Source organism: Vanacampus margaritifer, chromosome 16, assembly GCF_051991255.1.
Source record: "Vanacampus margaritifer isolate UIUO_Vmar chromosome 16, RoL_Vmar_1.0, whole genome shotgun sequence".
Taxonomy (NCBI): Eukaryota; Metazoa; Chordata; class Actinopteri; order Syngnathiformes; family Syngnathidae; genus Vanacampus; species Vanacampus margaritifer.
This window is the reverse complement of record NC_135447.1, coordinates 8,056,124-8,067,453: the sequence shown is the minus strand read 5'-3', so window position 1 is coordinate 8,067,453 and position 11,330 is coordinate 8,056,124. Positions and strand designations below refer to the sequence as shown.

Here is an 11,330-nt window from a genome sequence, read left to right as displayed (position 1 = left end):
CCCCCGATGATTGTTTAAAATAAATAAATAAATAATATATATCAGGGATGTGATTTGACCAAAGTGAAATTATCTGAAAATTTAGCCGGGGATCTGGGGGCCACTGGCACTTTCAATGCACTCACATGACAAAGAAATAGACAAAACAACAGCATAAATTTTCAATGTATATTGAACTATCCCATATAAAATGGCAGTTTTAGTCAACTCAAAATCAATCACATTCAAAAACATTGGACTGTCTTTGCTTTTAAAAACTATCACTGAGAATATCATCATATCTAACTAATGTGATTACTAAGTTAACACATAAATAATGTTGAAGAGTTCAAATTTCATGAACAAATAATTGTATCATGACCAAATGAAAAGTAACTCATATTAGAGCATACCACAAATGTCTTTGTTATAGCAGAATATGTTATCTGTCGGAGTCATGTGCATACACAATGAACTACTAATAAAAATAAAAATAAAAATAAACGGAATTTTTTTTTTGGGGGGGGAGATAAAAAAAGCGGAATTCCGCGAATTAGCGGAAAAATCACATCCCTGTATATATATATATATATATATATATATATATATATATATAATATAATTTTGTGAAATTGACATAGTGAACGAATAAAAGACTGCAAGTCAAAGTGTTTACTCTTTAGTACTGTTTGCTAACAATGTTATTTCAGTTACATAAATAAATTGTCTTTCATATTAATTCATGATGCATTTGCCTTTATTTTAGCATAACTAACCTGTAAAACCAAAAACATAACAAATCTGATAGTATATTAGTAATACTGAATAATTTATTGCATTTGTTTTTTTTACATGAGAAGAGGAAATTGCAAAAAAAAACAAATATTAAATCGCAATATTAAAAGGGAAAACATCGCAACTGGATTCTTTTTCAAAATGGTTGAGTCGTACTACCTATCCGCACTGGTTTCCTGGAGACGGTTATTCATAATGGCCAACGCCCCCACTCCTTCCGAAAACCCATTCTGGTGACTCTGCCGTGGGCCCTGGTGTGCCGTTTCACTCAGTTGCTTCTGCAGCAGCGCCAAAGACACCTTATTGGACACCATCAACTCATTAACCGAGATCATTTCTCCCGACAGCCGCCGACCCACGTACACCCCGTCCGTTAGCGCGCCGCCGTCCGTCTCGCTGTCAAACACGGTCTCCGCCGAGCCGCCCGCGTAACGCTGCCTTCCCGCGGGACGGTGCGACGGCAGCGGCTGGACCGTGTTGCGCTTCAATCGCTTTTGTCCGAGGTGAGCCGGCGGACGCCCCCGGTTGCCCTTCCGGTCGTGCAGGCAGGGGCAGCAGAGCCACCAGCATCCGGTCGCCGGACAGGAGCTGGCCCGACGGTCCCCGGGACACGCCAACTTTTCCAAGAGCCAGTTGAGAGTTTGTTTGATGATAATGGAAATGACGTTGAAGAGTGAGTAAATACAACAAACTCCCATAAGAATGAAAAGGCAATTCCCGAGCCGGTAGGCCTCCTGAGAGTCGTAATGCTGCCTCTGGCTGCTTACCAGGTCGCCAAATCCGATGGTGCTGAAGGCCACGAAACAGAAATACAGAGACTCCACGTAGCTCCAGTTCTCCATGGAGCAGTATAAAGTCGAAGCGCTGCATGCGATCACAATGGAAGCCAGTCCGAGAATCAGCATCACATAATAGACGGAAGGCTTCCAGCCTTCCAGGCTGTCCTCCTCCCCGGACGGCTCCTGCCGACTGGACACGTCGCCGACTCCGCCGCACTGAAGGCGACGTTCGTGACACCAGCGCATGATGTAAGCCAGCATCGTGATGATCCTCTCCAAGAAAAGGTTGAAGAATAGGATGGTCGCGGCGCAGCCGATCAGACCGTAAAAGATTAAGAAGATCTTTCCAGGTATGGTCGCCGGCGTGGTCATACCAAACCCTAGAGACAAAAATATTTTTGAAGTAAGGCATGAAGGTGACCTGGGATTGTACAATTAGGAATTCCACCAATGTATTTGCTCTTAAAGAAGAAACCCCCAAAATGTTGTTTTTAACTCATTCACTGCCATTGACGGCTATAGACGTCAAAAGTTAATTTTAACTATTTCTATTAGTTTAACATTTTTTTCCACTTTTGTTAATTTATTTTTTAAATCTTTTTTTTAAGAAGAAAAGATTATTAAAAAATTAATTTTTTATTGTAATTATTCGCATGACTTCACGAGTTATTTTTATTATTTAAAAAAAAGAAAATATTAAAAAAAGAAAAGATTATTAAAAATTAGGCGATTAAAATTTGTAATCCTAATTAATCGCATGACTTCACTAGTTAACTCACGATTAATCACACATTTTATATCTGTTCTAAATGTACAGTAAAAAAAATTATAGGTTTTAAGAAATCGTTTTTTTTGTGTAGCTAATGATGAATTTACAGAAAACTCTTTCTGTTAATTCATTCACTGCCATAAATTCATTAAAAAATATATTGTTAAAAATTAGGGGCAAGAGGAGTTTTTTAAAAAAAATTTATTGTAATTAATCGCATGACTTCACTACTCATGAAACTCATGATTAATCACAAATTTTATATCTGTTCTAAATGTACAATAAAACAAAATTGCTAGGTTTTCATACTCTTGTTAACAAAAGTGGGAGAAAAAAACTAATAGCAATAGTTCAAATGAATTTTTGACGTCTATAGCCGTCAATGGCAGTGAATGAGTTAAAAGTCTAAAAATGGTTTGTAGAATATGAATTAAGCAGCAAAGTTCACCTGTTTTTAATCCACTTCACGGGGCGGCCATTTTGCCACTGGCTGAGTGAAAATTACATCACAGTTGCTCAGGGCTCAAGTAACAACCAATCACAGCTCACCTGTTATCAGAAGCTAAGTTGTGATTGGTTGTTCCCTGAACTCTGAGCTATTGTGATGTCATTTTCATGAGACAGCAGTGGCAAAATGGCCGCCCCTGAGATGGATAAAAATGGTTAGATTTTGCCGCTTAATTCATATTCCACAAAAGCAATATTAATCAGAATGTCATGTTTGACTAGTAAAGGCGCAAAGAACATATTATTGTAAAAAAAAAAAAAAAAAAAATCTTTGGGTTAACTTCCCTTATAACTTCCGCTGTCAAGAATGACATCTTGCAAGATGTTACTAGCATAGCTCAAGCTAGTTGAGTTGAGTTAAGTTTAGTTTAGTTGAATTTAGTTTAGTTGTGTTGAGTTGAGTTGAGTTTATTTGGGCATGATAAGCTAAAAGGATAAACTCATCAAATTTGTATTTCTTTGGACTTTGGTGGCATTTTTGTGACCGGCTCAACTATGGGTGTTCTCTTAACAAATGATGCTATTAGATCCAGGTGTCACTCCACTGTTTGTGTTCAAATATCCACTGCTTGGAAAAACCCACAACTATCGATGCTAACTATTAGCATGTCAATAGAGTCTTGAAGGCAATATACAGTACCGGTATGTTAGCATAAAGCTAGCTGGACCATTCTTGACGGAAGATAGGTTGGTTGTTTTAAATGCATGTGTAATTCCCTTTGTTCGGAAATGGATGGATGAATTGGATAAGTAAAAAAACTGGCCTAAATTTGGGCTATACCTTATTGGATGTTGATGTGAATGGAAAATTATAGAAAGAAAGAAAATGATATCTGATTTGTAAAAAAAAAAAAAAGTATCTTTGTTTATTCATCTGTGCCATTAAGTGACAAGCAGGAAAAAAAAAATATTCCTAGAACAGAATAATAGCATGTTCAACTTAACAGCAACAGGAAAATGGGTTAATACTGAATTCCCAGCAAACAAACAGTTACAAAACTTACCAATAGTCGAGATCACCGTACCAACAAAATAAAATGCTCCAGAAAAGTCCCAGCGTGGCCTCAACGCATCCGCTCGTATCCCCGCCCCGTTGGCCTCCTCGTACTGCCGCAGCAGGGTGTGCAGGTCTTGCGGGTCGACGTTGAACCGCCGCGTGAAGTTATCCAGCTGCTGCCTCCACAGGCGGCGGGCACGGAGCTCAGAGGGGTGCTCGAGGGCAGAGAAGATGGCGGCCCCGCACAGTAGGTAAAGAAGGATGAGGGCGGCGAGAAGGAAAAAACGAGCGTTGTCTTGGTTGATGGGCGCTTTGGGGCGGCATCCAGCAGGCTTCCTCTGAGCCATCACCCCACCACAGTAGCTGCAAACAACACACATATATATATATATATATATATATATTGGATACTGCAACCACACACCTGCATTATAAAATCATACATATGCTCGTCAAACAGTTCATATTAGCATAAACATCACTAATCTAAGTTAAGTAGTAAATACGGGTATATTCATGAATGGATTTTACAATTATAAAAAGTGCTAAATCCTGTTTACAAATAATACAATGAGACATACCTGGTAAGGTTTAGAGCAGACTCCCTCTCCCTTAACACGTCTGCTGTGCATCTGTTGAATGATGACCAACAAGAGGTTGTGTGTGTTTTTTGGTGTGTGTGTGTGTGTGTGTGCGCACAGCACAAGCTCAATGATGCTTTATCAGTCTCACACTGACATCATTTTTTCCCGCCCACATCATCTGTGTCCAAGCCCACCCTCTTTGGTGGGCCTACCCCCCCCCCCCCCCCACACACACACATATACATTTATGCACAGAAATTCTAAAAACATTTCTCTTACTCCATAATGACGATGAGCAGCTTGCACTCGGTTGTGGATCATCCGAAAGGTGTTTGATGGGGTTTAGGTCAGAGTTTGGAAGTTCTTCATCGCCAAGCATTTTTCATGGACCTACAGAAAGGAACCTCTGTCAAAACTGATTTGCATATTAATCCAACAAAGAAATGTGTCCCAAGACTTATGTCTGTATAAGATACAGTTTGGGTGCACTTCTGTTTACGGAACCTGTGATGGTTTTTGTTGTTGTTGCTGCAGACTGTGTGGGAGGTGTTTGTAGTCAGGCCTTTAATCTTGAGCCTCTGATGGCTGAGTGGCAGCTGGCGGTAGGTGCGGACCTCATGCCTGTCGGACAGAATACTGCAATTTCTCAAATTATGATCCAGTCATGCTCATTATAGTCAAATAAGACTACAAAAAAAAACGTGTGATTCGTGGAACAGCATGTGAGAATTCTGTCTTTTTTTTTTTTCAATTGTGTTGCTGCCAGCTAAATATATATATATATATATATATTTTTTTTTACATATCACTTTTATGTACAACTGAACAGAAAGTGTTTCTAATAGTTTGTTCGCTTTATCTGAGAAACTACTGGACTGTTAAATCCAAGTAAATGCATAATTTGCTTAAATGTTAATTTTATCAATGGATTTAAATTACAATTGATGAGAAATAATTGCACCTTCATACAGTTTTTTTTTATTTATTTAACTCATTCATTGCCATTGACGGCTATAGACGTAAAAAAATATATATATTCATTTGAACTATTTCTATTAGTTTAACATTTTTCTCACTTTTAACAAGAATCTAAAAACCTAGATTTTTTTTTTTGACAGATATAAAATTTGTAATTAATCATGACTTAACTATTGAAGTCATGCAATTAATTACAATAAAAAAATGTAATCACCTGACGCGATAAAAAAAAGAAAAAAGAAAAGATTATTAAAAATTAGGGGCAGCAGGGGATTAAATTTTTGAATTGTAATTAATTGAATGACTTCACTAGTTAACTCACGAATAATCACAAATTTTATATCTGTTCTAAATTTCCCCCCTAGATTTTCATACTCTTGTTAACAAAAGTGAAAAAAAAGTTAAACAAATAGAAATAGTTCAAATGAAATTTTTTTTCTATAGCCGTCAATGGCAGTGAATGAGTTAAGAAGCACCTCCCCAATTTGCAATGTAAAGAGATTAAAATAATAATAATTATAATATAATAATATAATAATAATAATAATTATATATATTTTTTAAACCTGCATGTCCAAAAACTTGTAGTCGCTTCTGTGACATGATGCAGTACTTGAGATTCTGAATGAGAAATCCTGCGATAACCATTCACACATACTTGACTGCATCTCAAACGGCACACTGTAACGACTTCAGATCTCGCCTAGGTTCAACATCTCTATGGAAACAGGTCCTTCATGTAGACTGCACAGCAATGTGCAAAAGACAAGTGCGGACCTTGACCAGTAAGCTGCAAGCCTTCAGCAAACATTTATCTTTTTTTATTTTTATAGTGCTTGTCCTCATTATTATTGCTACTGTATTATTGTTTTTGTTGATTGTCTCAGAACATATGGGAAATTTTCTTTTTCTTTCAAATGTTTATAAAAATATGGCTTATATTTGCTCTGAATATCATGACATTTACTGCACATTTACATCTGAAATTAAACCATCAACGCAAAAAAAAAAACCCATAACATTTTGTTTAAAATGTTACCTTAATTTTGACAAAATTGGTGTGAATCTACAGTAATCTTTGCTACCATTTTGTGTCTTTTCAGGTGATGACACAGGCAGATCTTCACCTGTAGAGGGCAGCGACGAGCCGCGGACGTCATATTGAAGCAGAAGAAGAAGCCGCAGCCCAACGACTGAAACAGAAGAAGAAGAATTGAACGTTTCCCGGTAGTAGAAGCGCCTCGGGTCCTCCCTTAGGTGGCTCACAATTAATTTTGTTTTGGACCCGGCGTAAAGTCGCAAGAAAGCGGATTTAAGTGCCATTTAATGGCTTTGCCCAGTCAACACAACGTAATGTTTTCCCAATATTAGAAATTTTCTGGCGATTTCAAGACTCATCGTTGGAACCGAAGGTAAACGCTGTTTTCTGCAAATGAGATGACGTGTATTACTTCTAATGTCACTTTGCAAATGTGCATAAGAAGCTTGCCTTGTTGTTATCGTAATAAACGTGCTAGCTGGCTAAACGAAGATGGCCAAGCGGTCAATCCAAAAGAGACCCGCCTTGATTTATTCAGCGACCGATTCCAAAAATGGGACAACGGTGCATCGCACTAGTTCAGCAATCGAGTTGAACAAATAGACTTGTATACGTCCCGCGTGCATGTTAACTCCGATAAAAGATTAATAGTGTCACGCATTTCATCCCCTTTCATTGTGGGAGAAAGTGATGACAAGCGCCATGGGAATTGCGTTTCTGTACTAACCAAATTAGAAGACATTCAGACGTTACAATCTAAAATAAGTTGTGGTTGCTGTTGTTTTACGTAGCTTAAGGACCGCTTCCCCTGATGCCAATTCATTTAATAGCAACTTTTCTTCCTAAAAGACTCGATTCGACGCGCGTTTATGACTCAGTAGCGCCCCTAGAGGCGTGTTGTGGTAAAAGCAGCATCGCGTGCCCTCCAGCTGCTCAACTAGATCAGCGTATCCCAACCTTTATTTAGCCAAGGCACATCATTTTACATAATATTTAAATCTCACGACACACACAAAAATAAATTGCAGATAGAAATGAGAAGGAAAAATATGTGTTTGTTTTAATGGTAGGAAGAGATTAAGATGAACATCCCTGCCAGAATGTGGTCCACTATATGATTACAGTGGCAGGTGCTAATATTTTATAACACTTGGCGGCGCTAGTGCTACTGATTGGGTTTTGGATGTTGTTAATTGTGGTGGCGCAGGGGTCTGGTTTAGGACCACTAAAATATGTAAATTTCCACCAAATAACACAAGCTGACAGATAGTAGTAATAATAATAATAATTATTATTATTATTAATAGTTATTATTATTATAATTATCATCATCACAGCAAAACATTGGTAATATAATGTATTTAAAAAAATAGCTCCTGAGTTTCCAGCTGTTTTATTTTTATTTTATTTAAACAATATTATCCAGTCTGACTAATTCTGACTATTTCTTTATCCGTATTTGCAGCATATCCTGGGCACACTAAATTAGTTGTTCCCTGACCCAGATTGAGAAATGGAGGAGAGCTCGGAGGTGATGGAGAACATTGTGTTCCGAGGATCTGAATTTGCCGTGAAGGTGGAAGTGGATAAGGGCGGGCTGCTGGTGGAAATCTCCGATTCAAAGACGGCAGATCAGTGGAAGGCAGAATTTGATCCAGCCTGTAAGTTATCAGTTATCATTCAAAGATGGCATCTGCACCTTGAAGCCACATTCCTCACATTGCATTCCTTCTGTTTCTCCAGACATCGAAGACCTCACTCGGAAAACCGGCAACTTCAAACAGTTCCCCATTTTTTGTAGCATGTTGGAGTCGGCCGTGAGAAAGGTACGTGGGCAAACGAAGCGCAACGTTGTAGGTGGCTGGCTTAGAAAGATGTGAACGGACAGGAAGACGCTTCGGGCTGCATGAGCTGGAGCGGACAAGCATTCGTTTTGCTAGCCACTGGAGCGAAAAAATTGAAAATTCCCGTGCTATCTTGTCCCATCTCTCCGGGCTGGGAGGTCAAAGGGGAGGTGGGAATGTAAATGAAGGAATTTGGTTCAATTTAAGTTATACGCATCAACCGGAATGACATGTATGATTATATGCATTATTGTTCTTAACTAATGTGTGTTTTTTAAAATGTATTTTCTCCAGACGAGCGATTCGGTCACACTGGACTTGTTGACCTACGCAGACCTAGAACTTCTAAGGAACAGGAAAGCGGGAGTGGTCGGTCGCCCTCGGGGCCATCCACAGTCGTCTGCTCTCACCGCCAAACGTTACCTTATTCTCATCTACACTGTGGAGTTTGACAGGTTTGTGTGAGCCCTTGCTCACTTGTTTCCCTCCATAGTGTCTGCACCGCTGACTTGTGTCCTATCCTTCCGTAGGATACACTACCCTTTGCCGCTGCCGTACATCGGCAAGCCCGACCCAGCCGCCTTGCAGAAGGAAATCAGGGCCCTTCGGTCGGAACTAAGCGCGCTCACCTCTCAGAGAGTCGGCAAGTCTGCGGAGCTTGAAATCCAGCGCTTACGAGCCGAGTAAGTCAGAGCGCTTGTCGTAAAAATGTGTTAAATTGTTTTGAACAGTAAACTTGAATGAATCAAAAGTGATTCCTGCATGACCTTTAATATAACCTCTAATATACATTTTCCACTAAAAACGTCTCCCCCCAAAAATCAAAACAAAGGGGAAAAATATTAGAAAAAATACACAAAATACTGTATTTTTCGGACTACTGGGCGCACCGTATTATTAGGTACAATAAAAATGAATGAATCTGTTTTTATTTACATAAGATGCGCCGGGTTATAAGACACATTGTTTTTGTTAAGCATTGTGTGTTATGATAGATTTAGTACTATTATGCTAGGTTTGATCTGATAGCGCCGCGTGTCTAACTTGCTAACGTTCACTGTACAACTACACGGGGGTTGCTTTGAGTGGAGGAGAAGATCCTCCAGCAGACATAAAAAAAGCTTGAACATTGCTAATGAATCTGGTGATCGGTGTTTTGCTATTCCTTTGGCTAATGCTAAATGCTATGTTGTGTGACAGTTGTAAACAAATCAAAGCACTCACCATTATCCAACCTTTTTTGCTCTGTCCCAGCAGCTATCGGAAGCTAGCTGTTGTTTACCTCGCGCTGGTCCGGTCTCACATTGTAACATTGGAAATATGATGCCAAAAAAGCTCATTTTGCGTTGGGCCTAACTGGCAACTGCATCATGAGGATAGTAGGACTACATTTCCCATGATTCTTAGACACAGAAACAGGAAGTAATTCTAGTTCTGGTATGATGAAAACATAAATACCTGCTAGCTAATAGATGTGAATGAAAATTCCATATATAAGGCACTCTGGATTACAAGACACACTGTTTATTTTAGAGAAAATTAAACAAATCTGCAGATTATTTTTTTTTAAATCCCAATCTTAACATCCCATGGAAAGTTTCTGCCTATCGACCGAAAATGATGTGCATGAGGCGATGTAACACTGCGAATATTTTTATCTCTCAAGGCTGGCTCTGATGAAGGAGGAGAAAGAAGCCATCGCCAAGGTCCTGGAGCGGCTGCAGCTTGGCGGAAGTGTTCCCGCACCCGGCGGACCTCAAGACTGGAGGGGTCGGGACGTGGTGAGGACTTTGGAGGAGCAGCTGCTCAAGGAGAGGGCCAAGAGTCAGCGCTCGGCTAGCAAACGATGCCAGGAGCAGCAACACCTGATGGAGCAGGTGGAATGCTTGTGGATGCCGTTTGAGTCGTTAAGTTTTTTTGTCACGTTTTTAACACTTTCCCTCCCATCCTTCAAGCTGGATGAGCTGAGGGCCTCGGAGTGCACGCTCCGCCTTCATGTCAAGAGTCTGACCAATGAACTGGCGTTACTACGCAGAAGGTTAGACCCAAGTACCTAAATCGCCACTGGTTCCCTCACATTCATAAATCTCACCTTGCATCTGAAGCAGAGGGTCGCCCGCGTCCGCGTGCGGGGAGATCTATCGTTCGCACAATCCTGCCAGGGGTCGCTCAGGATCCAGAGAACGGCGAGGCGACAGAGTGCAAAGGTCAACGGAAAGAGGGAGAAGAGCAGACTCAACAGGGACGCGCGTCGCCGTGCGAAGGCCGTCACCTTCTCCCACTGGTGTGAACTTCAAATAGTGAAAGTGTGATATTTCATCAATGAAAACGTGTATTCTGTGATCAAATAATTACTATAATAATAATAATAATTACTTACTTAATTTAAGGCTCCCGAGCACCTCGCTTTGACCCAACTGCTTACATCCAGGACAAACAGCGCCGGCTAAGAGAATCTGAGCTCAAAAGGTAGGTTTCCCTTCAAAATCTGCAATTTTCATCAAGTTTTTAAAAATTCTTATTAGCCATTACCTGTCTGTGATGCGTGCCAGACAGTTAAAGGTGCGGCGAGACTTAATGATATCGCCATCACTGATACCCGAACGAGGGCGCTCCCGCTCCAGAGAGGCGTGTCCTCATTCGAGTCGCACCGGCAGCCGAGGGAGGAGTTTGTCCATAGAGCGGCAAGGGAGCAGGAACTCCTCTGAGAGCTCTTTAGTGGATACGGAGGAAATGACAAAAGCGCTGCTCAGGTGAGCTTCCTCAACGTGCATTGTTGACATCACACACTTTCATCTAATTTGCTTGTGGCATTTTAGAGGACGGAAACAGACGTTTAATGGCCCCAGCGCGGTAAGTGAGGTGTCATTTATGTCACTTTATGTTCATTTGGTGATGTTAAAACACTTGAATGTATAATGTCTATAATTGTTTCTACAGTCCAGAGGAAGCCTGATTGCTCGGAAACCAATAAGCAGCACTCCAACATACAGGATGAAGGACAAAGGTAACTTTTGTTATTCTCAACTGATTTAAACCAATCTAAGATATTCATAAAA

At 40.2% G+C, this 11,330-nt stretch overlaps 3 protein-coding genes across 7 annotated transcripts in view; 1 reads left to right on the top strand and 2 right to left on the bottom strand.

Annotated features, from left to right (window-relative positions):
- Positions 1 to 765: 765 nt before the first annotated feature.
- On the bottom strand, positions 766 to 9,655 carry kcnk12l (potassium channel, subfamily K, member 12 like). Of its 3 annotated transcripts, none has more exons than XM_077545868.1 (7): positions 9,496 to 9,655; positions 6,428 to 6,581; positions 4,915 to 5,031; positions 4,690 to 4,800; positions 4,408 to 4,458; positions 3,834 to 4,189; positions 766 to 1,933 (listed from the first exon to the last, which is right to left on the bottom strand). In XM_077545868.1, the coding sequence occupies exons 4-7, from the start codon at positions 4,692 to 4,694 to the stop codon at positions 930 to 932; spliced, it is 1,416 nt and encodes a 471-aa protein (XP_077401994.1). In that variant the 5' UTR covers positions 4,695 to 4,800; positions 4,915 to 5,031; positions 6,428 to 6,581; positions 9,496 to 9,655; the 3' UTR covers positions 766 to 929. The 3 variants fall into 3 exon arrangements, with proteins under 3 accessions (XP_077401994.1, XP_077401993.1, XP_077401995.1); XM_077545867.1 differs by having other exon boundaries at positions 6,516 to 6,581; XM_077545869.1 differs by lacking the exons at positions 4,690 to 4,800; positions 4,915 to 5,031; positions 6,428 to 6,581; positions 9,496 to 9,655 and having other exon boundaries at positions 4,408 to 4,559.
- Positions 6,557 to 11,330, top strand: part of ccdc61 (coiled-coil domain containing 61) — a 5,553-nt gene continuing 779 nt past the window's right edge. Inside the window, exons 1-12 of one of the 3 annotated variants that reach the window (XM_077545865.1) lie at positions 6,557 to 6,800; positions 7,933 to 8,088; positions 8,171 to 8,253; positions 8,566 to 8,726; positions 8,802 to 8,954; positions 9,938 to 10,148; positions 10,227 to 10,309; positions 10,377 to 10,555; positions 10,662 to 10,740; positions 10,824 to 11,024; positions 11,091 to 11,124; positions 11,212 to 11,278. In XM_077545865.1, coding sequence (XP_077401991.1) covers positions 7,941 to 8,088; positions 8,171 to 8,253; positions 8,566 to 8,726; positions 8,802 to 8,954; positions 9,938 to 10,148; positions 10,227 to 10,309; positions 10,377 to 10,555; positions 10,662 to 10,740; positions 10,824 to 11,024; positions 11,091 to 11,124; positions 11,212 to 11,278 — 1,399 coding nt within the window. In that variant the 5' untranslated portion in view covers positions 6,557 to 6,800; positions 7,933 to 7,940. Of the gene's footprint in view, positions 6,801 to 7,892; positions 8,089 to 8,170; positions 8,254 to 8,565; positions 8,727 to 8,801; positions 8,955 to 9,937; positions 10,149 to 10,226; positions 10,310 to 10,376; positions 10,556 to 10,661; positions 10,741 to 10,823; positions 11,025 to 11,090; positions 11,125 to 11,211; positions 11,279 to 11,330 lie in introns of all 3 variants that reach the window. The other 2 variants (XM_077545866.1, XM_077545864.1) reach the window with 2 other exon arrangements.
- The window catches only part of LOC144035840 (transcriptional regulator ATRX-like), a 21,478-nt gene continuing 21,000 nt past the window's right edge, over positions 10,853 to 11,330 (bottom strand). Inside the window, exon 36 of the mRNA XM_077545863.1 lies at positions 10,853 to 10,984. The gene's annotated coding sequence lies outside the window, so the exon portion shown is untranslated. The remainder of the gene's footprint in view (positions 10,985 to 11,330) is intronic.

Excerpts from the sequence above, each read along its gene's own strand:
- kcnk12l (XM_077545868.1), bottom strand. Across the intron at positions 4,190-4,407 it reads TCTGCTCTAAACCTTACCAG|CTACTGTGGTGGGGTGATGG; the intron begins GTATGTCTCATT and ends TGTTGTTTGCAG. Across the intron at positions 1,934-3,833 it reads TACGGTGATCTCGACTATTG|GGTTTGGTATGACCACGCCG; the intron begins GTAAGTTTTGTA and ends TTTTGTCTCTAG.